This window comes from Nerophis ophidion, linkage group LG10 (assembly GCF_033978795.1).
Source record: "Nerophis ophidion isolate RoL-2023_Sa linkage group LG10, RoL_Noph_v1.0, whole genome shotgun sequence".
NCBI lineage: Eukaryota > Metazoa > Chordata > Actinopteri > Syngnathiformes > Syngnathidae > Nerophis > Nerophis ophidion.
The window spans coordinates 21,304,022-21,331,157 of record NC_084620.1 but is presented as its reverse complement, the minus strand read 5'-3'; the positions used below and the strand labels follow the sequence as shown (position 1 = coordinate 21,331,157).

General features: G+C 41.0%; 1 protein-coding gene across 1 annotated transcript; it reads left to right on the top strand.

The window, feature by feature from the left end:
* Positions 1-1,442: 1,442 nt before the first annotated feature.
* On the top strand, positions 1,443-27,002 carry LOC133560374 (acetylcholine receptor subunit beta-like). The gene is made up of 11 exons (XM_061912833.1): positions 1,443-1,718; positions 6,031-6,164; positions 6,245-6,289; positions 10,182-10,291; positions 10,383-10,491; positions 10,568-10,715; positions 10,812-10,997; positions 11,054-11,277; positions 14,533-14,711; positions 22,854-22,992; positions 23,618-27,002. The coding sequence occupies exons 1-11, from the start codon at positions 1,625-1,627 to the stop codon at positions 23,756-23,758; spliced, it is 1,509 nt and encodes a 502-aa protein (XP_061768817.1). The 5' UTR covers positions 1,443-1,624; the 3' UTR covers positions 23,759-27,002.
* The last annotated feature ends 134 nt before the right edge of the window (positions 27,003-27,136 follow it).

Sequence of the window (27,136 nt, the reverse complement as noted above, 5' to 3'; positions counted from 1 at the left end):
TCTAAGGTGTTCCCTAAAGTACATCTTTGTGCCCACATAAAAAGGGGGTACAAAGTTTAAAAGAATGCGTGTGCATTCCATTCCTGCACACACAACCACACAACACTAACCCCTAATTGAGAGTCAAGCATGTTAGCCATATAACGTTCTAGCACACTGCTAAGCTAGCTGGCATCTGTTAACAGGAATAAATATTACAAAAATATTAAATTTCGATGCTGAAAACTCAATCCTTAAACTCATTTAATCATCTTTGGTTTAGAAATATTGTACAAAAATTTAATAAAATTGCCTGTGATGGGCCAAGGACCATTATGAGTATATCACTGTTTGGCATATTTTGTAATATTCAATTTTTCATCGTTTTCTCATAACATTGTAATTTGTAAGCAGCATATTTTTTAAATATGTTGCAGGCCAAAACTTTTTCTTACCCATTTCGGCATGGGTAAAATATATTGCAGTCCAATAGTTAAACCCAATAGTTAAAACCCAGTTGTCACATTTCTGTACCCTGTTTCTGTCAATGTCAATGGTTATTATGTTTTTGTATCAGATGTGTATTCCAAATTACATTAAGGAACCTCATGTGGTTACATTTCAAATATCAGAAAGGAGTCGGAAAAAACAAATTTAATAGAATCTTACACCTTCTTGGTGTCTTTTACTCATAAATATTTCACACCATAACATATACATGTTTAAATTAATTAATTTTACTCCCTGTGTGAAAGGTAAAAAAAACTACACACACACACACACATATATATATATATATATATATATATATATATATATATATATATATATATATATATACACAAACAAAATGTACATACTTGTCTGATTATTGTGACTTAAATATACACTTCATAATTGCTCTCTGTTTACAGTAAAGCTTCAATTTACGAGCTTAATTGGGTCCGTGACACAGCTCCCAACTCAACTTACTTGTCTCTCAAATCAACATCTCCTATTGAAATGAATTAAAAGCAATTTAATGTGTGCTTGGCCTCCATAAAACAGCACAACATGTAAGATGCCTTTTAAAAATATTTAAATACAATTTTTGTTGGGAACAGAGAGGCACCGCTTATCTCTATCATATAAACATGTCTTAAGTATGATGTACCACTGTGTAGTCAATGATTAGGTATTACTTTGAATTCTAGAATGTGTCAAAATCTTGGTTACTTTTAAAGAGTTGTTATTCTTGACTTTAGATGCATCAGGTCTCTTTTTTTCTGCACATTTTACGGTCCAGCCTCCACACCGCTGTCGTCCACTCCTCCCCATAAATATCCCCTTTGTCCTAGCCCATAGCCCACTGTTAGTTTTCCCCCATCACACCACAACACCACCCTCCCTCCCCCATCACCCACTGTCCCAACCTCAAATTGGTGAGCACCAACAGGTGCCTGTCTCAAAGACTTCCCAGTACAAACACATTCCATCCTCTCGTCACTCCCTGCTATGGTCCCAACCGGGCAAAGACAAAGGAGAAGGGACTGCCAAAAGGTGCTGATTAGATGACTTCTACCCACCTGGAGTTATTGGAAGGTTTATCTGTGCCTGCATCTGGGTGCCTGTAGAGGTGGTCTTTGGACTTCCACAAGAAAATGTCATGATGACTACAAGCGGACCAAATAGAATGATGGAGAACGTTAATTTACGGATCAGACAACTCACAATCGCATTCTTGTGTCTCTCTTTTACCGGTAAGGATATGTATTGTTTGCATTTAGAACATTTGTACAATAACTGTAGGACTTTTCAAGCATTTGTGAGGTCACAAGTCACTTATGTTTGGTGGGAATGCATCCATCCAAGCATGCTTTTAAGCCTGTGCTAACACGTGTGGTGTGGACCAAAGATTTAGAAAAGATGCGTACTTTACTGCAGTCCACGTTTAGCCTTATATCATGGGACCAAAGATTACTCAGTAAAGGACATTTGCACCATGTAACGACTTTATTGGGTATATCCTGTGATATACAGCATATATATGATCTAAACCAAAATGCTGTCATTAATTTTACAAACCCTGTTTCCATATAAGTTGGGAAATTATGTTAGATGTAAATATAAACAAGATACAATGATTTGCAAATAATTTTTAACCCTGACCACAAAGACAACATATTTGATGTTCAAACTGATAAACATTTTTTTTTTTTTTTTTTTCAAATAATCATTACTTTTAGAATTTGATGCCAGCAACATGTGACAAAGAAGTTGGGAAAGATGGCAATAAATACCGATAAAGTTGAGGAATGCTCATCCAACACTTATATGGAACATCCCACAGGTGTGCAGGCTAATTGGGAACAGGTGGGTGCCATGATTGGGTATAAAAGCAGCTTCCATGAAATGCTAAGTAATTCACAAACAAGGATGGGGCTAGGGTCACCAATTTGTAAGCAAATTGTCGAACAGTTTTAGAAAAACATTTCTCAACGAGTTATTGCAAGGAATTTAGGGATTTTACCATCCACGGTCCGTAAAATCATCAAAAGGTTAAGAGAATCCGGAGAAGTCACTTCACGTAAACGATGACATTACGGACTTTTGATCCCTCAGGCCAGGGGTCGGGAACCTTTTTGGCTGAGAGAGTCATGAAAGCCAAATATTATAAAATGTATTTAGGAGAGAGCCATATAATATTTTTTAACACTGAATACAAATAAATGTGTGCATTTTTAAGTAAAACCAACATTTTAAGAATATAATAATTATCTTCTTTTTAATAACATTTTTATTCTGAATCTAGTAAATAAAATAATTCTTACCATTAATGCGACTTCTTGAACAGGAACGGTAGAAAACTGATGGATGGATTGAAAGGCATGAGAATGTTTTATATTTTGAATGTTATTTTTAACACTGTGATTACCAGCGGAATTATTCATTACTTATCGTTGTGTTTTTCAACCACTGTGCCGCGGCACACTATAGTATGCCGTGAGATACAGTCTGGTGTGTCGTGGGAGAGATTATGTAATTTCACTTAATTGGGTTGATAATATTTTTTGCAAAACTGTAACTATAAGTCAAAAATGTGCCGTTATTGAGTGTCTGTGCTGTCTAGAGCTCGGCAGAGTAACCGTGTAATACTCTTCCATATCAGTAGGTGGCAGCAGGTAGCTAATTGCTTTTGTAGATGTCGGGAACATGGTATGTCGTGATCACAATATGCGGGAGGCAGCATGTAGGTAAAAAGGTATCCAACACTTAAACTAAAAATAAACAAAAGGCGAGTGCCGCTAAGAAAAGGTATTGAAGCAAAACAAAACTAAAACTGAACTGGCTGCAAAGTAAACAAAAACAGAATGCTGGACGACAGCAAAGACTTACAGGGTGCGGAGCATACAGCGTCCACAAAGTACATCCGTACATGGCATGACAATCAACAATGTCCACACAAAGAAAGAGTGCGTCCGCACAACTTAAATAGTCTTGATTGTAAAAACAAAGCAGGTGCGATGAATATTATTCAAGGAGGACATGAAACTGCTACAGGAAAATACCAACAAAAGAGGAAAAGCCACCAAGATAGGAGCGCAAGCCACACAGGAGAACACCGAAAAAACTCAAAATAAGTGACGGCTTGACAGTAAACCTACATAGTGACAAGAGCTATTGTGAGAACAATTTTCTTTTTTGTCAATATCGGCTACGGAGTTTAATTTTTTTATGTTTTCTGCTGGTGGTGCGCCTCAGAGTTTTTTCAATGAAAAAAATCTGTTTTGGCTCAAAAAAGGTTGATAAACACTGACTTATCGTGTTAAGCAATGCCAGCTAAGATTTATCTGAGAGCCAGATGCGGTCATCAAAAGAGCCACATCTGGCTCTAGAGCCATAGGTTCCCTACCCCTGCCTCAGGCGGTACTGCAAAAAAAACTGACATCAGTGTGTAAAGGATATCACCATGTGGGCTCAGGAACACTTAAAAAAAACACTGTTAGTAACTACAGTTGGTCGCTACAACTGTAAGTGCAAGTTAAAACTCTGCTATGCAAAGCCAAACCCATTTATCAACAAAACCCTGAAACGCCGCCGGCTTCACTGGGCCCGAGCTCATCTTAGATGGACTGATGCAAAGCTGAAAAGCGTTCTCTGTGGTCTGACGAGTCCACATTTAAAATTTTATTTGGAAACAGAGGACGTGGTGTCCTCCAGAACAAAGAGGAAAATAACCATTCGGATTGTTATAGGCGCAAAGTTCAAAAGCCAGCGTCTGTGATGGTATGGGGGTTCATTAGTGCCCAAGGCATGGGTAACTTACACATCTGTGAAGGCACCATTAATTCTGAAAGGTCCATAAAGGTTTTGGAGCAACATATGTTGTCATCCAAGCAACAATATCATGGACGCCCCTGCTTATTTCAGCAAGACAATGCCAAGCCACGTGTTACAACAGCGTGGCTTTGTAGTAAAAGAGTGCGGGTACTTTCCTGGCCCGCCTGCAGTCCAGACCTGTCTCCCATCGAAAATGTGTGGCGCATTATGAAGCGTAAATTACAACAGCGGAGACCCCAGACTGTTGAACGACTGAAGCTCTACATAAAACAGGAATGGGAAAAAATTCCACTTTCAAATCTTCAACAATTAGTTTCCTCAGTTCCCAAACGTTTATTGAGTGTTGTTCAAAGAAAAGGTGGTGTAACACAGTGGTGAACATGCCCTTTCCCAATTACTTTGGCACGTGTTGCAGCCATGAAACTCTAAGTTATTTATTATTTGCAAAAAAAAATAAAGTTTATGAGTTTGAACATCAAATATCTTGTCTTTGTAGTGCATTCAATTGAACATGGGTTGAAAAGGATTTGCCAATCATTGTATTCCCTTTATATTTACATCTAACACGATTTCCCAACTCATTTGGAAACGGGGTTTGTGTATTCAACTAAAACTTTTAGAGAGTTGTCACACACAGAGGGAGAGAGCAGAGCGGCGAGTCAGCACTTTTAGAAAATGTTTTTGTACTTTTTTGTCATTTCGCCGTGTTTTTTGTTGCAATTAAATTGCACGAGAGTCCACATGCATCTCTCAAGCCATGTTTGGTGCACATAAGGGTTGGGATGATGATGTGCACACTTGACCAGACAACCAGTGCTGGCAATCAAGTCTTTGTTTAATTTAGTTTTATTAAAATGATTATAAAAGATCAAGTCAAACTTTATTTATATGGCACATTAAACAATCTAGGTTGACCAAAGTGCTACATAGGCCACGTAAGACAATAGGGGCAGTAAAGGCTGTAAATAATAAAAGCATATAGTAATAAATTAACAACACACTTCTGCTTAAAACTGATGAGGTAAAACAAGATCAAAACCAATATGCTTGCCTATTTTCAGTCAAATGCTAATGCTAAAATCGATGTGTTTGTGCAGACCAGAGTTCTACCAAACCTGACGAGTGTGAACTTAGCTTTAGAACCCTGCTTTGTGTGCTAGGATTTTGATTTTCCCAAAATTTATCCAAAGAGTTGGAAACTTACAATCATCCAAAATGTCTTAAGAGGAGAGTCTGACTATGAACTGATGACTCAGTGCATTTTATACCAAGAAAGATGCTTTCTTTGACCTTTAAACTCTGTTAAACTTTGACCTCGTGTCACAAAGGCAAACAACCACCTGAACACCTCTCCTTCAAACCCTAAAAGCAGGTTTTTCTATTGTTCTAGTCCTAAAGATCCTGCGAAACAGTGTTCTCTGGCACATTTGATGAAACATATTAACACATTGTTGTTTGATAATCAGAGTCTATTTTGGGCCCATGTGGCGCTGGTATCCCAGACATCCCTTTGATCCCACTTCCCTGCTGCATATCAATTACATTAGCTCAGTCACCTTTGCTACCCGTCGCACACCACCAGCACCTGCCTTGATGGCCGTGCACTCTGGGAGTCCAGTCTGTCCTAGTTGGGACACATTCTGAAAGAATGTCTGCACCTTTATGGGTGATCGCACCAGTGACTCTTAGTTTAAGTAAACAATAAATGCTGCATGCCTTGTGTTTGCTCAGGGGCGTCGGAAATAGAGCGGCGGCTCCATCAGAAGATCTTTAAGAACTACAACCTAAAGGTGCGGCCAGCTCAGTACTGGGAGGAGAGGGTGATGGTGCGTGTGGGGATGACCCTTTCCCAGCTCGTCAGCTTGGTACCACTTGCACACCCACACATGGAAATGCATCCGCTCTGAAATGCACCAATTACTAATGGATGACCTCGAATTTACAGAACCAAAAGAACGGAGAGATGACGACCAACGTGTTCATGAATCTGGTATGTCGTGTTTTAAGGGTCTCATGTTTGCTTCTTTGCTCCTATTCTCGTGCTTTCCATTTAAAGTGGAGAAATTGGCGTTTTTTTCCCACACACTGAAAAATCTAATGATTCGGAGGCCATATTGCTATATCAGTGGCGGGCTGTGCGTTTCCCACCTGGCCTTCAGTGGTGTCCGACTTCAAAGATTACTTCTCAAAATACCATAATTGATGTCACCACATGACCATTGCTGAAGAAATAGGTAGGTAGGTAGGTCTTTATTGTCATTGCAACAAGTACAACGAAACTTTGTTTTCAGCACAAACCTGTTCAAGATTACACAAACAAACAGTGTACAGGGTTACAGAATAAGAATGCTGATGGGTCGCCATAAGGCGCCCCGTAAAAGATGGGAAAAAGGTAAACGCTGGGGAAGGATGAGTAAAAAAATACAATCCAGACTGGGCTGCTAAGGGGACCCAGTTCGGAGTGAGAAAAAACCTCCATAGCAAAGCACATATACATATTAGAACATACATCTCGAGATATCTAGCAACAGAGGGAAGGCAGTTCAAGGTCATGGTGGTAGGTGGCAGCTCTCAGGCGCTGACCATCCATTCATCACCTCTACGGGATTTGCGTCGAGGGCGTTGGATTGGGGGGTGGGGGGGTGTATGGGGGCGTATATATATATATATTTTTTGTGGATGTGTGTGTGTGTGTATAAGCCCATAGTGTGTCTCTGTTCCGCGGCCTTGATGTATTTGCCGTCGCTAGTCCAAAGTTCACAACAACAGGTGTGTGTCCATGAGAGACAAAAAAGGGAGTTTGTTGTGTCTTCCTGCAGTGATCTTCGGGAGAGTCTCGAAGCCAGGGAAACAATCCAAGTTAAAATAATTTGTATGCGACTGAAAATAAAGTTTGCTTTGCACTCTAAAATTTTCTATGACTGGTCCTCAAAAACTGCGGGGTAGACAGTCCGATGAAATCCACAGTTCTTCCCGCATCCTCCAATCATTTGTGGCAGCTTTGGAGTACTTTGAAGACTGCCAGTAACTTCCAATTTGTCGACAAACCAGAGCAACGCTTACTCCAATCAGCATATGTCCTGTTGTCATAATTCCGAATAGGTGGATATCTTCACGTCGCCGACAGAAAAGGGTCGCCAGGCACGCGGCCCTCCTTCTTCTCTCAAGAGTCCGTCGTGTGTCCAGCAACAACCACTTCGTCACGACAGAAGGTTCCCCCAAACCCAAGATCTTGTCAATTTTTTGAGGCCAGTTAAATAGTTCCAATGCTTAGATTTGGAGAGCAGTGCAAAAAGAGGCAACAAAAAAGTTAAGACAAGACAAAACAAAGAAGCAAGCAGGAGAAATAAGGGAGAGGAAAGGGGAGTGTCCACCCTCGGTGAGTGCCAGTGAGAATACTATACAGAAACACATTTGCACCCCACTGGGCATTCATCAACAGTATACAAAATGGGTTATTTTCTGGCACATTTAAAAATCAATTGAAAGGCATCAGCAAATAAAACATATCTTATGTGGTACTGTCAAAATTGTATTTGCAAAAAACATATTACAAGTGAAAAAATAAGATATTTGAACTCAAAATTACTAGGACCTATTCTACGCAGTATAAGCCAATGGTACCCCTCATCGTCGGCTTTGTCGAGTGGAAATGTCAAGCATGTCATCGCCAGAATAGCTGAGCTAGCTTCCAGGGTTGGCCGATCGTCTCACAAGATTTAATTTCTCTTTAATTATCTTTGCAAGGCCATTTTCTTGAAAATGGCCTTGCAAAGAATCAACATTTTATTTTCTACGGTGCAACACTTCTTGTTTTTTGCTATATTGAAACATGTGAATGAATACTCACTTTGGAATGACAAGTGAGTATCCAATCACAGTCTCGTTAACATCAGGCTACTTAGATAGGCTGTCAACAACTTGTGATCTGATTGGCTATCGCAACTGTCTCTCAACTCTATGTGTTCTAAAATTCATCCGCTAACAGTCCCGATGAGTATCCAATCACAGGATGCGTAAAGGTCACGTTCAACCTTAGGCCAGCTAGAAGGCCTTATTGACAACAATTCGTGATCTGATTGGCTATCCCAACTGTCTATCACTGTATGTCAATGATCGCTTACAGTCCACGGATGCCCGCATTGTTGATTCCGAAGGCTGCTGGCAGATTTCATACAGCATGGCAACATAAGCGAGCGGAATTCTGATTGGATACAAACTAAAACTAAAAACAGCACTTAAAGGAGCATAATATGACATGAAGATGATATGAATATTTTTAGATATTTAGGGAAAGTAATTCAAAAAAAAAATGTATCTTTAATCATGGTCATGATTTCTGGTTATGTTAGGCCAGCAGAGAAGGCCTTACTCGTCCTGACGGCCTATCACTTTGCTATATAGACTACTCATTAAACGTTAGGGATATTTGGCCTTCAAGTGGAAATTCAGGATGAATCTACAGTAAAATTAAATAAAACCTTTACAGATAAACTTAAAGGGACCCTCCAATACTGACGACACTGGAATTCATTATATAGTTCTGGACTTAAAAATGATGTCCACAGGTACAATTCCCCCACAGTATTGATTCTAGGCTTGTTTTCGAACAAGTTTCAGCACATTTTGGAACTCCAACCTTTGGCTCCAAAATCCTGCTGACGTCACCCACAGAAGACTGGAGGCAATTTTATATTGTGTATATTTTGGTAGCATCTTCATCCCAGATTGTTTTCATGCAGTATTTGAAGGAACTAGCAAAGATGGCTGCCAGATGCATTTTTTGCAGGTTTGAGCAATACAACTAAAGAATGTGGAAGCCTGCATACATTTTCAAATGTTGGCAACATGAGGAAAGTATGGACCTCTTCAGTCAAATTGACTGGTGCGAGAGGAGTGTCATTTGAGGAGATCATTTTAATGATTCTGTCATGTGATGCCAAAAATCAGGAGCACCCTCACTAATAAATGCCGGTCGTCTGGATGTAATGCAAATTAATGTCTCCCTTTTTTACTGATATTTTTCTCAAGATGCTTGAGGGAAGGGCTTCACGGTGGCAGAGGGGTTAGTGCGTCTGCCTCACAATACGAAGTTCCTGCAGTCGTGGGTTCAAATCCAGGCTCGGGATCTTTCTGTGCGGAGTTTGCATGTTCTCCCCGTGAAAGCGTGGGTTCCCTCCGGGTACTCCGGCTCCCTCCCACTTCCAAAGACATGCACCTGGGGATAGATTGATTGGCAACACTAAAATTGGCCCTAGTGTGTGAAAGTGAGTGTGAATGTTTTCTGTCTATCTGTGTTGGCCCTGCGATGAGGTGGCGACTTGTCCAGGGTGTACCCCGCCTTCCGCCCGATTGTAGCTGAGATAGGCGCCAGCGCCCCCCGCGACCCCGAAAGGGAATAAGCGGTAGGAAATGGATGGATGGATGGATGGATGCTTGAGGGAATGTTGAAAAAGCATTAGGCTATGGTGTGCTTGGGAGAAGACATGGCAGAGCAGGGAAGTTCCAAAATGGCGATTCTTTTATATTCCTTTTTGTTAATAATGTTAACCATATCAGTATTGAAGTAATAAAGGACCAGGGTGACACAAATATGCAGTGAAGTGATCCACACTGTCTATGCAGGGAAATGAGATCCAGTTCTTTAGATGACATCACACCAAGAAGGGGTGGCATATTGAGTCTGGCAATAGAAAGGGGGCGTTCCAAGTAGAGTTAGTTATCTATCAATTACTCCAAATCTAATTGATATTATGGGAGAATAAAAACTGCCATTTCCATCTTCAGGAGCAAAAAATACATGAAGAATTTGTTGGTAAAATGCCGGTCATCAGGACGCAATGCAAATTAATTTCTCCCTTCTCTAAACTTTTGAATGAAAGGAGTGGCGAGACTACCGCCTGTCATGGGAACCAAAAGATTATGACAACATTAATGTGTTGAGGATTCCTGCCAACAAGGTGTGGCGCCCTGATATCTACCTCATAAACAAGTGAGTGTTACTCTCAATTAAAACCCAATAAGATTTTTTTTTTACAGAGGAGTTGGAATTTTACGGCATATTTCCTTGGTTTTCTCCACAGCAATGACGGTCAGTTTGATGTCGCGCTCTATGTCAACGTCTTGGTGTACAATGACGGCACAGTCAACTGGCTCCCGCCGGCCATCTACCGCAGCTCCTGCTCTATCGAGGTGCAGTCTGGTCGCAAAGGATGGTCTCCATATTGAAATTTTCTACCTCATAACCTCTTATGAATACAACCTGCAGGTTGCATATTTCCCCTTCGACTGGCAAAACTGCAGCATGATTTTCCGCTCGTATACATATGACGCCTCGGAAGTGGACCTGCAGTATTTTCTGGACGATGACGGCAACGAGATCCGGGAGATTGTCATTGACGAGAATGCATTCACGGGTGGGTGAGGAAGTTTTTCTGCATGTCCCCCGCTCATTCTGACACTGAGCTATTATTTTTACTGTCTTTAAATTCACTTCCTGTGTTCCCCAACAGAGAACGGAGAGTGGAACATATGCCACAAGCCCTCGAGGAAGAACGTCAAGGATGATCTTTATGAGGACATCACCTTCTACTTGATCATTGAGAGGAAGCCTCTCTTCTATATCATCAACATCATCGTTCCCTGCATCCTAACCAGCGTCTTGGCTATTTTTGTCTTCTACCTGCCCCCTGGAGCAGGTCAGTCCAAACCCAACACTTTTATTTGTCCAGTCACTTTCTCAACTTATCTTCAGGCGAGAAGATGACCCTCTCCATTTCGGTCCTGATCGCCTTGACTGTCTTTATGCTCCTGCTGGCGGACAAAGTCCCCGAGACGTCGCTGGCCATCCCCATTATTGTCAACTACGTGATGTTCACCATGATCCTGGTCACCTTCTCTGTCATCCTGAGCGTGGTCGTTCTCAACTTGCACCACCGCAGCCCCAGCACGCATATCATGCCCAACTGGGTTCGAAAGGTGAGTTCTTGGTTCTCTATCTACAACAGGGGTCTCAAACTCAATTTCACCTGGGGTTCGTTGGAAGGTGAAGGGTAAAACCCATAGTGGAGTGGAACCTCGATCTGCAAACTTAATTGGTTGTTGAATACGGTTCGCCGACCGAAATGGTCGCACAGTGAAACCGATTACCCCATAAAAAACAATGTAAACATGAGTAAGTGGTTTCCCATCCATTTTCTACTGCTTGTCCCTTTTGGAGTCGCGGGAGGTGCTTGAGCCTATCTCAGCTGCTTCGGGCGGAAGGTGGTGTACACCCTGGACAAGTCGCCAACTCATTGCAGGGCCAACACAGACAGACAGACCACATTCACACTCACATTCACACACTACGGCCAATTTAGTTTTGCCAATCAACCTATCCCCAGGTTTAGATTTGACAAAAGTCCCTATTTCATACTCAAGAATGCACACTTTGAGGACACTATAGTGTGTGTATATACTGTAAATGTATCAAAATTACATACAAAGCAGGTAATGGCTCAAAGATCTTTTTTTTATCCAAAAACAACACCCAGCAGGCACAAGGAATTGACACGACGTTGATTATACATACATGTCCTTTAAAACTGACTTTAAAACAACGTTGCAAAATAGTTGGATTTATAAATTGAGACAACGTTGATGTCCAACGTTGGATCAATGTTATTGCTTGAGAAATGACCATAAATCAATGTTGAAATCAACGTCAGAACCTGACATTGATTATACGTTGTCAAAAAGCATGTTGTTTCAACATTATGTTTGAGTTGCTCAACGTCAGGACTTAATTCAACAAGTTCTGTACTTTATTTTGATGTCTTGTGCCTGCTGAGCAACAACAACAACTAGCTTAACTGTCAATGTGTCCTCACAATACAAAAGTTCCTTTGGTGCACTCCAAAATGTTACCAAACATGTTGCTCCAGAAAAAAAACAAGAAGAGAAAGTATGTTTTCCTTGTGTCCTTGACTATTTGTGGTACTTGTTGAACAATCTGGGAGTGGTAAACAAGCACAGCGTCACCTTCCACCCACCGCTAGCGTTTGCACAAACGTGCAGTGTGAGGCTTGTGTTCCGCATTCTCCCTTGCTGAAATGAAGCTACCCTCGGGATCTTTTTCCCCCCAAAAAAGTCAGGTCATATCACAGTAAAAATATAAGTAGAAAGTCCCCTTTGCAGATAAAATCAGATTTGGAACAACAGCTTTGTCAGAGCAGCCATGCCACCAGCGGCAATCAATCAATCAATCAATGTTTACTTATATAGCCCTAAATCACTAGTGTCTCAAAGGGCTGCACAAACCACAATGACATCCTCGGTAGGCCCACATAAGGGCAAGGAAAACTCACACCCATTGGGACGTCGGTGACAATGATGACCCAGTGGGACGTCGGTGACAATAAAGACTATGAGAACCTTAGAGAGGACGAAAGCAATGGATGTCGAGCGGGTCTAACATGATACTGTGAAAGTTCAATCCATAGTGGATCCAACCCAGCCGCGAGAGTCCAGTCCAAAGCGGATGCAACACAGCAGCGAGAGTCCCGTCCACAGCGGAGCCAGCAGGAAACCATCCCAAGTGGAGGCGGATCATTTCAGCAGCGCAGGGATGTTCCAAGCCGATACACAGGCAAGCGGTCCATCCTGGGTCCCGACTCTGGACAGCCAGTACGTCATCCATTGCCATCGGACCCGACCCCCTCCACAAGGGAGAGTGGGACATAGAAGAAAAAGAAAAGAAACGGCAGATCAACTGGTCTAAAAAGGGTGTCTATTTAAAGGCTAGAGTATACAAATGAGTTTTAAGGTGAGACTTAAATGCTTCTACTGAGATGGCATCTCGAACTGTTACCGGGAGGGCATTCCAGAGTACTGGAGCCCGAAATGAAAACGCTCTATAGCGCGCAGACTTTTTTTGGGCTTTGGGAATCCCTAATAAGCCGGAGTCCTTTGAACGCAGATTTCTTGCCGGTACGTATGGTACAATACAATCAGCAAGATAGGATGGATCTAGACCGTGTAGTATTTTATACGTAAGTAGTAAAACCTTAAAGTCACATCTTAAGTGCACAGGAAGTGCAGGTGAGCCAGTATAGGCGTAATGTGATCAAACTTTCTTGTTCTTGTCAAAAGTCTAGCAGCCGCATTTTGTACTAACTGTAATCTTTTAATGCTAGACATGGGGAGACCCAAAAATAATACGTCACAGTAATCCAGGCAATGCTTCACTGTGAATCATGGCTCCTCTTTTTAAACTTTTCCAATCGCCTTGAAATGGTTTTCCATGCTGTGTTCCAGCATGGTCACTTCTAGGCATCAAGTCGCCATATGAATGGCATTCCTTCTCTCAAATGCTATCGCCGGCTGGGTGCTTCAAATTTATGTAGCCCAGCAACAGCTTTTCCACCTTGTCTTGCACTTTCTCTCTGTCCTTGTGAAGACATTCAACTCCTTCGACAAAGTCCGCAACCATATAAACGTCCTTTTTTTTTTTTTATAAAGATTGCAAATATGGACGTGTTTCTTCCATATTTTTCAGCAAATCAATGTTGTTTTGGCACCGCTGCAGTGGTTTACTCCGAGCAAAAATGTCAACGGGATGTGAAGTCAGGTGCCCATCTCTTCAAAATTGCATTTTCCAGGAAGCGTTGCCATCAAAAAGGCAGCCCACATAGAGCTTCCGACGGCAAACAAAATTAATAAATAAATAAAAGAAATAATGAAGCGACCGTACATATCGGTCGCACACTGAGGCATATTTGGCTCGATCCAAACACTCCTTGACCAAAATGAACGCAAATTGAGGCGTTTGTGAATCGAGGTTCCACAATATCAAATTTTACCTGCCTAACTAAATTTGTCACCTACTTCCAACAGCTGCTTTAGTGACTCAGAAATATGGATAGGTCATAAAGCATTTGAAATATGAAAAATGTGGTTTGACACTGTTGGGTTTCCTATAATATGTTCCAAACCACTTCCGCTTGCTGACAAAGTTGTTCTTTGTGTTTCTCATTGTATTATTTAGTTACTGTGCTGTATTGTAGTTGCTGTTCTTTCTGATGGGATTCAAGAGGGCCATAATATATTTAACTATTAGCCCAGGCAGGGTCGCAATTACACTAAACTATGAAGTTCAGTAGAGGGCTCCAGCGCAAGTTTGAAACCGCTGATCTACAGTCCGGAGAATCCAGATGGTTCAGTAAACATTCTCTGATTTTTTGTCATTTTTAGCTCTGCATTAACTTCCTGCCCAAGTACATCGGCATGACCCGACCGGAACCAGACGAGTGTGTGCTGAAGGAGGACTCTTGCGACGAAACCCCAGTCCCCAACTTCAATGAACGCCAGCCTGGAGGGGAGTACTTCTTTCGCAAGATCAATCCAGATCTTGTCATACCCTGGAGAGGCAGGTAAAGAATGTAAAGAATCATTTACTTCCACATAAACAGCCTCCTTAGGCAGAAGCCTGGTCCTAGCCATCTTGGCCAATTACCAGGGCATCTGAGTCATGCTAAGCCCCTAACTCCGCCCACAGTCGCCAGCACCTAAGCTGCTGTTTAGGTTGGGCATCAGGGTCTAATCCTGCTGAAAGTAGGTAGAGGGAGTGTGAAGATTTGTGTGTGGATGCTGGAGCAGGACTTGGCAGGACAACATCTGAGTCAAGTGTATTAAACAGACGAGAAGTCAGTCTTTGCTGCTCATTTATGGGAGTTGTGTGCATGTATGCACCCTTATGCTTGTTGTGGACGTGCAGTGTTTGTGGGTTTCATTATGACTGGCCAGTGTGTGTCAGCAGTTGTCAATGCAAGCTGTGGAATGAGGATGGCATGTAAAGCATAACATAGCTCCACAATGACTATATGCACACGCACACACTCACACAAACACACACATAAACATTTCATGGTTGCTCGTTCTGTTGTCGCTCCGTTTCTAGGCAACTCTCAGAACCTGTCAGAACCTTGCTGACGCCTGGCGCCGTCCGTTGCGGTACGTGCTGCAGGCTCTCAACCGCACACGCCATAAACACGATGCCATCCAAGTGCGTGCAGACTGTATGAAGGTGCCAGCTTGAAAATGCACACCCTGTTTTTTTCTTTGAACCTAAAAGGCAGGGGTGTCAAAACTTTCCAGCAAATGAAGCATAAAAGGGATCGTATTAATATATTTTTTCACTGTTGTCTAGATAACATGTATTGGTGGTTTTAATAGATTGTGTTTAACTGACCACCTTCAAGCCCTTTTCTGACCATCTTAAGGGTGCGTTGTTTTGTGAGCGGTCTTATTTACGTACCTCTACTTCGACTGCCTCTTCTCCCCGTCGGTAGTGTTGTAGTTTTTAGCGCTTCCATATGGAGACTACTGACAGATATAATTCTGAACTATAGGCTACTTTGTATCAGTAATGACAGCAGTGGAGGATGCATGAGCATGTACAAAACCCACAACAAGCGGACTGTTAAACAAAAAACACTACTGACTACAATGGTGTACTCAGGCAAAAATCTTCAGGTAAATCTTTACCATATACAGAGATATCCACTGACATCACACCTGGGAAAAATGTCACATAGGCGCCACTAGGTAAAATAAAAGTTGATTTTGCATAAGTCCATTTTAAGAAAACTTTGTGGATGAAGGATATATATGTAAGTGTGCACATATTATATTGCAGGGTTTCCACCTAGACTGCTAATATACGTGGTTATGGGCGTGGTCACCATGACCTCATGGAATTATTTACATCATTTGCTACAATGATATATTATATTTCTTTAAAAAGGCTAAACAAATTATACATATATTTAAAAAACAAATCTGTTATTGTTATTAGTATGAAAAAAAATGTTTAATCATTTTTCCATCATTTACATTTTTGCTGCTTATTGTACAATGTACTTTGATATTTTTTCAAGTGTCTAGAAAGTAGACTTTTAAATGTTTTTCTGTTAATAAGAACTAGCAACAAGTCTAGCATATTTTTCTGGTGTTATGATATGTAATCGTGTTTCGAGACGCTTTACTTCTGTCCCTCGATGTCCCTGACGAACAAGGCGAGCAACAGCAAGCATGACGTCACAAGTGCTTGGCGGAGTTGCTCCAGTTGGACTTTCTCTTCTTAAAAGCCGCCATTTTCACAGTTTGTAGATGCTGACAACGCTCCAGACAATCGCGTGCGTTTTGTTAACATCCGTTTTTAACAGCACGGTTTTTGGTGATCAAAATATTTTTTCTGTGGTCAAGTTTTCGGCTCATGGGACTCCGGAGGCAGCGGACAGTTTCTGACAGGCCAAACGCTGTGCGGCTTCAGGAGGCAAAAACTCGGACATGGGAGGAGTTCGGGGGAGCTATGGAAATGAATTCCAGGCGGCTTCGAAGCGATTCTGGATCACCATCCGCCGCCTCAGGAGTAGGAAGCAGTGCACTCTCAACACCGTTTATGGTGAGGATGGTGTTCTGCTGACCTCGACTGCGGATGTTGTGGATCGGTGGAGGGAATACTTCGAAGACCTCCTCAATCCCACCAACACATCTTCCTACGAGTAAACAGTGCCTGGGAAATCTGTGGTGGGCTCTCCTATATCTGGGGCTGAGGCTGCCGAGGTAGTTAAAAATCTCCACGGTGGAAAGGCTCCTGGGGTGGATGAGATCCCCCCGGAGTTCCTTAGGGCTCTGGATGCTGTCGGGCTGTCTTGGTTTACAAGACTGCAGTATCGCGTGGACATTAGGAGAATGGGGTGGTGGTTCCTCTCTCTAAGAAGGGGAACCGGACGATGTGTTTCAATTATAGTGGAATCACACTCCTCAGCCTTCCCTGGAAGGTCTATTCAGGTGTACTGGAGAGGAGGCTACGCCGGATAATCGAACCTCAGATTCAGGAGGAACAGTGTGGTTTTCGTCCTGATCGTGGAACTGTGGACCAGCTCTACATTCACGGATGGATGGACGTTTCTAATTATTAGGGGTGTAACGGAACCTATCCCAGCTGCACTATCGAACAAAATTTGTGCGTTAAACATGCACCTGGGGATAGGTTTATTGGTAACACTAAATTGGCCCTAGAGTGTGAATGTGAGTGTGAATGCGGTCTGTCTATCTGTGTTGGCCCTGCGATGAGGTGGCGACTTGTCCAGGGTGTACCCTGCCTTCCACCCTAATGCTCCAGCGACCCCCCGCCACCCTGAACGGGACAAGCGGTATAAAATGGATGGATGGATGAGCGGAGCTTTACAGGAGAGGTTTGGGACAAACACTATTAAACTCGGGACAGCTCTAGGCCATGGTTTAGTTAGTGACTTATTTATGTGGTAACCATACCAACAAGTGGTTGGATATATGTTGCTGTGGCTTCCAAAAGATGGGTAATGTGTTTAGAAATATATTTGCATTATTGCCATTGATGCAAGCTAACATGTTGGCCGGACATCATTTGCGGAATGCTGCACCAGAATGTTTCGTCTTACTGTATGTTTTGCTTTGTGGAGCAGCTGTGTGTGCCTGTTTTTTTCTGTGTGTGTGTGTGTGTGTGTGTGTGTGTGTGTGTGTGTGTGTGTGTGTGTGTGTGTGTGTGTGTGTGTAATAGGAACGAACCGGTCAAAGGTCCTGACCCTGCAAGCAGTGTTTTGGTAGTGTTGCTGCTGTCACTCAGAGCTCAGAAGAGCTGCACATGCGTTTGTGTCCTCTGTTGGACAGCAAATGTTACTTTGTCCCTGTAAAGGTCGTCAACAGCACATGTACCAAACAAATGGGAGTGGGCGTTGGAGTGCATATTTTCTGTGGAGGTCAAACATAACTATTTAAGATCGAAAAATATCAACATTATTTTGCCGTTTTAAAACATAACTTTTCATATCTGATACAAACAAACAAATGCAATTAACATGCATGTACATATGTGCTGTAGGTAAAATTAGAAACATTGGAATATCGCGTAAAAGTCTATTTTAGCATTTCAACTCTCACCCTATTGACATAAACTCATTACATACAAAATTAAACCCTACATTTTCAGAAATGTTCAGGTAGAAATGTCATAGGCTGTAAGCCATAAGCATCAAAATTAATTCAAAAGAAGACTTGAAATATCTTGAGTTGCATGTTAAAAGCTTATGTCATATATTAAAAAGTCATATAGATAAAAAGTAAAAAGTAAATAATGGGGGTTTTGTTTCCATTTAAACCCCCATTATTTACTTTTTACTTTTTTCTTTAAATTGATCTCAACTCTGTACACTGCTGCTGGAATTTTAATTTTCCTGAAGGAACTCTCCTGAAGGAATCAATAAAGTACTATCTATCTATCTATCTATCTAATTTCACCTTTTAAATCTACTGTAAATTCCAGATTATAAGACGCAACTTTTTTCCTACACTTAACACACTGCGGCTTACTAAACGGTGCAGCAATTTATGAATCGCTCTTCATTGACGGCCATAATACAAATAGTTTTTTTTTAAAAACAAGCAAATATACTTGAATTTTATTTTATAGCTTGGGCTATGGCGCCATCTTTTGGATGAGTTTGCTCAGTGCAGGTGTTGCAGCGTTCTTCAATTTAGGGCTTTTAACCGAAACTAGAAGTGCCGTTTAGTCTTCAAGCCGCCCACAGCGTTTCTACTTGTATGGATTTTTCAATCATCAGCCCAAGCAACGTTTTTAAGTTTTACAATGTAACTATAACAATTTTTACTTACTAAACCGTTAGTTTTTGTAAGTAAAACTAACGCTGTGGGCAAGGTTCTCATAGTCATCATTGTCACCGATGTCCCACTGGGTGTGAGTTCTCCTTGCCCACTGGGTGTGAGTTTTCATTGCCCTTATGTGGGTTCTTCCGAGGATGTCGTAGTGGTGTGTGCAGCCCTTTGAGACACTTGTGATTTAGGGCTATATAAATAAACATTGATTGATTGATTGATGTGTGATGTCTGTAGGAGTGTTTTCATGCGCATTTCTACGTGCTATCGTAATGCGATGACGCTAGTGTTGTTAGCATTAGCTAATACACTAACACATTTACAAGTGTTTGAGTTAGTTTCATTAACTTAAAATGGCATTATTTTTGTATTGTTTCAGTTCCAAAAATTCCTCAGTAAATTCATTAGTACATCTGAGTGGAGTTATTGAGTCTGTTCAGCTGACAATGACTTCTGTCTTGTACAATCATCTGTTTTACTTCAGTGTTACAGACACCATTTGCAAACAATCAAGGTCTGTAAATAAAGATTTACAAAATATTTCTGTCTAAATAACTTATTTTGCAACGTATATATATCCATGGCTTACAGTTTGGTCCAGGTAACATATGAAAAAATAAAAAAATTCACCAAAAATGTAGTTTGTGCAGCATATATACCGGCTCGCTCTGTCGCCCGGAAAATATGGTAATTTCTGGAATAAAAAATGTTTTGCACAATATTAAAACATTTTAAAATCACTATACCAGATTCCAAGAAGTAACTAATGCATTCATCAAAGAATAGTAGTAGCCTGTAGCCCCCCAGTATATCAAAACAATATTGTGCTTATAAATAATAATTGTCAGCTATTGTATATTCTAAAAAGAACAGAAGTTGTGTGACACTGTTAAGGACATGAAAACAATATTATTCAGAGTATTCTTTCAACATGTTGTTAGTGTGACTTCATCATGTAATCTGAAATAAAATAGGTTAATAAAAAGGCTATAACATATATTTAAAGACAAATCTTTATGTGTATTCATGTTTAGTATCAACATTTCTGCTTTTTCTTATTATGTTATGCCCTTCTCTTTATTTTCCATTTTTGATGTGTTTTTATTTGTTTATTTAATTCTTCCAATGTTCTATGGGCCCATAAAAAAGAACAGTGTTCAGCTAATGGCCCGCAGGCCACACTTTGCCTACCTGGTGAAATAAGTAAACCAGTGGTCATGCCAAACAACAGAAGACTGCCTCTGAGCAATGTTTTCTTTGTTGGAAGTGATAATGTTAGGGTTGCTTGCTTCAGGAGGTTTTCTGCACTCTGTGGTAATGCAGGTTTCCTGGGCTTGTGGTGGCAAATCTCTACTCTTACCTGAATACTTTGGTGACCACTTCTGTTTGATTACTGAATAAATGCAAGACTTCAAATATGTACTGTGCCTCTTCTACTTGCTAAATATGGCGAAAAATTTGCTAAAGCGCAGCCCTTTGAGACACTTGTGATTTAGGGCTGTATAAATAAACATTGATTGATTGATTGATAAAATGGATCACAGATCATTTCTGCTCCATCTTATTCTCTGGCAAACCATGCGTGTATGAGGTGTGTTCTGAAGCGGAATTACGCCTCACCTACAGATACACCGCTGCAGTTCCCTTATAATTAGTTTATACGCAAGGGTGAACTGGGAGCAACAAATCAGAATTTGTGACAGGCTTCCACAAATAATTAAATATGTCGGAAATCGAGAGGAGCCAGATGAGGTGGTTCGGGCATCTGGTCAGGATGCCACCCGAACGCCTCCCTAGGGAGGTGTTTAGGGCACGTCCAACCGGTAGGAGGCCACGGGGAAGACCCAGGACACGTTGGGAAGACTATGTCTCCCGGCTGGCCTGGGAACGCCTCGGGATCCCCCGGGAAGAGCTAGACGAAGTGGCTGGGGAGAGGGAAGTCTGGGTTTCCCTGCTTAGGCTGTTGCCCCCGCGACCCGACCTCGGATAAGCGGAAGATGATGGATGGATGGATGGATGGAAACACAGGTTAGTTTTTAAACAAATAGATGCTCACGCGCCAAGAATTGAAAGGGCTTGCTGAGGAAAGAGTTTTAAGAACTGGTGAGACTGAAAAAAGCAGGTATCAATGTATCTTTTGGGGACATTTGCCTCAAAGTCTGCTCTGGAGAGCGTGTTGGCCATCAGTGGTGGAACATTGACACGAGTTCCTAAAACATTATTTTCGCCTGTTTCGGCTAATTTGTCAAGTAATCTATTTTGTATCCGGCTATTTTGGTGAATAATGATGATGCTTATGATTAGCGTCATCATTTTACACTATTATGCGACCGTAGCGCGGGAGAGTTCACACTGAAGTCGCATCATGACACTATCTGATTGATTTGTGATATAAAACTCATAATAATAACGTCCATAATATTGCTGACAGAAAAATAATTATCATACCGTATGATGAACAAAGCACACTAATACAAGCTTTGCAGTATACTGTGGCTGTGCTGCTTAACTGATGTAGTTTATTAGCCTTAGTGTTATTTAGTCGTGTTTTGAGGGCTCTGAAAACTGGATACACTGACTTTGAAAAAGTAAAAAAAAGTGGATTTATATGGGTATTTTTTTATCTTCACTTCTATTTTTTTCACCATATATGGCAGGTTGTTGTGATAGTCCATAACACCCATCCCTACTGGCCAGGTGTGGCCTGTGGGCCTTGAATTTGACACCTATGGTCTAAATGCATTGAATTACTATTACAGTAACAATATGGCCAATTCGATTTCTTCAATCAAATCAATAATTTCTTCAATTCTGACTCAAAAAGTTTGTGCACAGAAAACATTTGGGTGGACATCCAGTCCCTGTTTTCCCAGCAAAATAAGTTTCTTTCCTCTGGAACCTGAGCTGTTTTCAGGTCCACTTTGTTCTTCAAATCCAGTGACTCCCCTGGATACAATGTTGATTATTCATAGAAATCCTCTAAAACTGACTTTAAACAAACGTTGCAAAATAGTTGTATATGTAAATTGAGGCAATCAGTCAATGTTTATTTATATAGCCCTAAATCGCAAGTGTCTCGATTGGCTGCACAAGCCACAACGGCATATCCGGTACAGAGCCCACATAAGGCCAAAGAAAAACTCACCCCAGTGGGACGTCGATGTGAATGACTATGAGAAACCTTGGAGAGGACCGCATATGTGGGCAACCCCCCCCCCCCCACACACACGCGCACCCCCCCCCTCCCCGCATCCACCCCCTTCTAGGAGCGACCGAGAGCAATGGATGTCGAGTGGGTCTAACATCTAACATAATATTGTGAAAGTCCAGTCCATAGTGGATCTAACATTACAGTCACATAGTGATTTACACAATGTTGGTGTCTAACATCGGCTCCATGTTGTTGGTTGGGAAATTACCAAATTTAAATGGTCAAATCAACATCACAACTTGACATTGACTAAGCGTCAATAAGCATGTTCTTTTAATGTTGTAGTTGTGGTGGAAAATGTTAGTTGGAAAATGACTAACATTCAATGGTCAAGTGAAAGTCAGAACCTAACATTGATTAAACGTCATCAAAAAGCATGGTGTTCCGTTAGATTTGAGTTGCTCAACGTCAGGAACTAACTCAACAAGTTCTCAACATTGTTTTGATGTCTTCTGCCTGCTGGGATCTCTCAAATGGTTTGGTGCCATATCATTTTGTGCAAATCAACTGGGTTCACTTGAGCTGAAATGTGAATACTACACATCCATCTTTTTTTAAAGTTATAGGACTGATCAATGAGTCGAACCACAAGTGTGTCTTAGACCCTGCAGCCTTATCTGAGATTTGCTTTCTTCAACCTTTTAAGATGTGAGAGCCCTGTGAAGCTACACAGGCTTCCGGAAACAGACGGCTTCTGTCTGATTCTTCCACCCAACCTGAAGTCAGCCATCGCCGCCGTGACCTACATGGCCGAGCAGCTTAAGAAGCAAGACACGGATGATGCGGTGAGAAACACGGCCCACCTATGATTCGGGATGCGTACCAAATTCGATACTTTTATTTATACTGACCAAGTCTGTCGATTCACGCAAAATTAAATGGTGCCATATTTTCTTATCTTTGTTGCACGTGACATCACGTCCGGTTGCAAACTTAGCACCGACTCAAGCATTTGCCCGGGAAACAAGAAGTCAGACACTCAGAACTCAGCCAGACTCCCTCTAGTTAATTTTACACTTTTCCATGCTAGCAGAGCCAAAAAAAAGGCGTTACGAAATACATTCTGCGCTAGCTCAATGTTAAGTGGATTTGCTATAGACATGCTAAAGATTAGCATTAGCAATTTTACATGGCAATTTCAACACCTCCAAATTTGGTAATGAAAATTACAACGAAGATGCACTTTAAAATCAAACAGCTGGTGTGTAATGATTACAATACTTTCAGCACGTACAACACTTTGTAAGACAAAACAAAAGACTGCCACTTTAATTTTAATGGCAAAGACTACTTCCTGGTTACGGCAACATGCCATAGTCTGTACACTACTGCCATCTAGTGTCTTGGAATTGCAAATGCATGCGTTGCCGTGCGGTTGACACTTGTGTGTGTGTGTGTGTGTGTGTGTAGATGACAGAGGACTGGCAGTACATCGCCCTTGTGGTGGACCGTCTCTTCCTGTGGCTCTTTGTCATCATCACCACATTGGGCACCTTGGCCATGTTCTTGGACGCCAGTTTCAACTACACACCTGACAACCCCTTCCCATAAGGGGGCGCCAAATCACCGTTTATCCATTATTGTGTTGCTGTTAAAGGAAAACTGCACTTTCTTTTCACCCATCATCCACAATCACAACGTAACACAATAACACATGTGCTTCCCTTTTCTGTGCATTCTAAATAGTAAAAAAAAAAAAAAATTAAAAAAAAAAGTTAGTACGAGGTGGCTAACAAGGTAGGTTATGAGTATTCATAAATTAGGTTAAATCAAGGGCTGTAAAAAAATATTCCATAAACCATCCAACAAAACCACATTTTCATGCACTGACCTGCATATTAACAAAGCTATAACAACTGTGTTATGTAAGAGCACAGAGGAACTACTTGTCTGGCGTGGTGACACATTGCCTTGCTCCCACTGCTTTTACAGTCACTAGAGTAATAGGTAGTGTTTTTTTCTGATGCTACTCCTGTATTGTCTTGTGTTTGTAAAAGTTAAACTAGATTATGTCCAGGGTGTACCCCGCCTTCTGCCCGAATGTGGCTGAGATAGGCTCCAGCACCCCCCGCAACCCCAAAAGAAGGGACAAAATGGAAGGCTGGATAAAATATGCATCTTACTTGTGTGGTAGAAAGCCGAGAAGTTGGTCAACTTTAAAATTCCACATGATATGTGTCATGCTTGGACTTGGATAGTTTGTGCTCCTTCAACGCAGAGGGAATATGGGACGAGCCAGGCGTGAATTCAGGTACATGATTCTTTATTTATACACTAAACAGAAAAATAAGCACACTAAGGGCGCTCACAAGGAGGTATAAAACTTGGCTACAAAATATAAACAGGAAACAAAAACACTTGCTCGATTGGCATGAATGAACTATGAACAGAAACAGCACGATGGCAAAACTAAAGACATGAAACAAAAGAGTGCACTGTGGCATAAATACATAAACTTACACGGCATGGAACTGTAGACGAGGGCGTGAAGGTTGGAACAGCATGGGTAGGGTGTGTGCGAGTGCGAAGATCCCAGAATGATGAACAGAAAGAAAATTACTTAAATACTGGCTGTGATAATCAGGAACAGGTGTGGGACTGAGGGCAGGGGCGTGACAAGGTGGGAACTAATGTGTTGTCATGGTAACAAAACAGGGAGTGAAAAAAAATTAACTTAGAGTCCAAAGGGTCAAAAGCACCTGGTATTCCTAGGCAGTCTCCCATCCAAGTACTAACCAGGGCAGACACTGCTTAGCTTTGAGAATAGATGAGATTGGGGATGCTCAGGGTAATATGGCCATACAAAACTCATGATCAGACATGACAGAAAACTAAATCAGTTGGCATGGTAAGACAAACAAGGAAATGCAAAACAAAACTAAATGTCCAAAAAACTAAACATCGCATGACCAAAACAAAACATGAACCATAGGCGTGACAATATGTAAAAATATGGACCATGAGAAGCAGTGAATAGTTGGCTACAAACAAATGAAACACATAAGATCTGACAACGTCACTAGGAAGCATTTTTCATCTGAGAATTGAGGATAATGCTGAATATAGCATCTCACAGGAGCAAAAGTGCTGAAAGATACAACCATTCAGTGAGAGTGGCCATTGTAAGTCACTGTTTTATGTTAATATTTTTAACTTGTAACATGATAAGGCTCTAATGCTCTTACAAAGTCCGGCATTAGTGGTTGCAAAGACAGAAAGTGCTCTCCATGCTGTTGTTGATGGACTAGTGTTCCTTGCTATGAGTTCTGTGAAATCAATGTACTCAGAAAATAAGATACAGTATGATGAAAATAACAAAATTTCTGTAAATATTACATGTTACTGTGAATGTCCCTCTTAGCAAATTACATACATTCTTACAGCATGTATACGAAATGTTGTTGGAGGTTTTTGGATGGTTTTTAGACAGCTTAATATGGCAGATTACAGCATATCTGCAATGATGCCACATGTTGGCTTTTGCCGTGAACCCAGGTTACAGGGACAGGATACGATGTGCAGTTAAAAAGGTTGTCTAAGTAAGAAGCACCAGCATGAGACAAGCAGTCAACCACGGGTAAAAATACTGAAGCTTGTTGTAGGCAGAAAACATGAAAATATGCATGCAAGCAATCCAATTAGTCCAACAAAGCGTTGTGATTAGCAACAAAAGATCTTTGTGTCAGTTCAGCGCTCCAAGAGGAAGTGGAAAACAAGGGAGGAAGGAACACTGAAACAGAAAAAAAAATCACAAAACAGAGGAAAACAATGACAAAATCCAAAACTGTCCCTTGGCATCTTGACAAAATACCCATTGCCTGCATTGTTGGCCGCCTCATACTAGCAGTTTTTCACTATTTAAAAGTCACAGAAAAGGCAAAGACAAGTGCATTCTAGTATCATATGGGGTTTGCGGACAATGGACAAAATTCCGGGGGAAAAAAAGGCTGTTTTCCTTTCACTTTTGTACCTCCAAAGCAGTTCAACATAATGAGACTTTTAAATTATTGTGTTTGTGTCTCCTATCAGTTTTAAAGTGATCTAATTTAATCAGGTATTTAACTTAAACAATTCTATTTGTCTGTTATTTGTGTTTAAAAGATATGAATAAAAAATCAATTAAAAAAAAAATGAAACAATAATAGCAATATTGCGATTCTCTCATTGGTGTCTCTGGACCATAACTTCCGGGATAGACAAGGGATTTGAGTCTAAGTGAAAAACGATGGTGCGGGGTCTTGTCCGCTAGAGGGCAGCATCCTGTATTTATTTCAAACTACAAGGAGATTACATGACCATAAAGTGTAAGTTTTTTAATGCGTTCGTTACGTCTCGTCTCGATGACTGTAACGCAGTGGTTTTCAAATGGGGGTTCACGTACCCCTGGGGGTACTTGAAGGTATTTTTCAAAAATATTCTAAAAAATAGCAACAATTCAAAAATCCTTTATAAAAATATTATTTGAATAATTCTTCAACAAAATATGAATGTAAGTTTTAAAAAATTGTGAAAAGAAATGCAACAATAATATTCAGTGTTGACGACTAGATTTTTTGTGGACATGTTCCATAAATATTGGTGTTAAGATTCCTTTTTTTGTGAAGAAATGTTTTCAATTAAGTTCATGAATCCAGATGGATCTCTATTACAATCCCCAAAGAGGGCACTTTAAGTTGATGATTACTTCTATGTGTAGAAATCTTTATTTATAATTGAATCACTTGGGGTTTTTTTCAACAAGTTCGTAGTTATTTTTATATCTTTTTTTCCAAATAGTTCAAGAAAGACCACTACAAATGAGCAATATTTTGCACTGTTATACGATTGAATAAATCAGAAACTGATGACATAGTGCTGTATTTTACTTGTTTATCTCTTTTTTTCAAACAAAAATGCTTTGCTCTGATTAGGGGGTGCTTGAATTAAAAA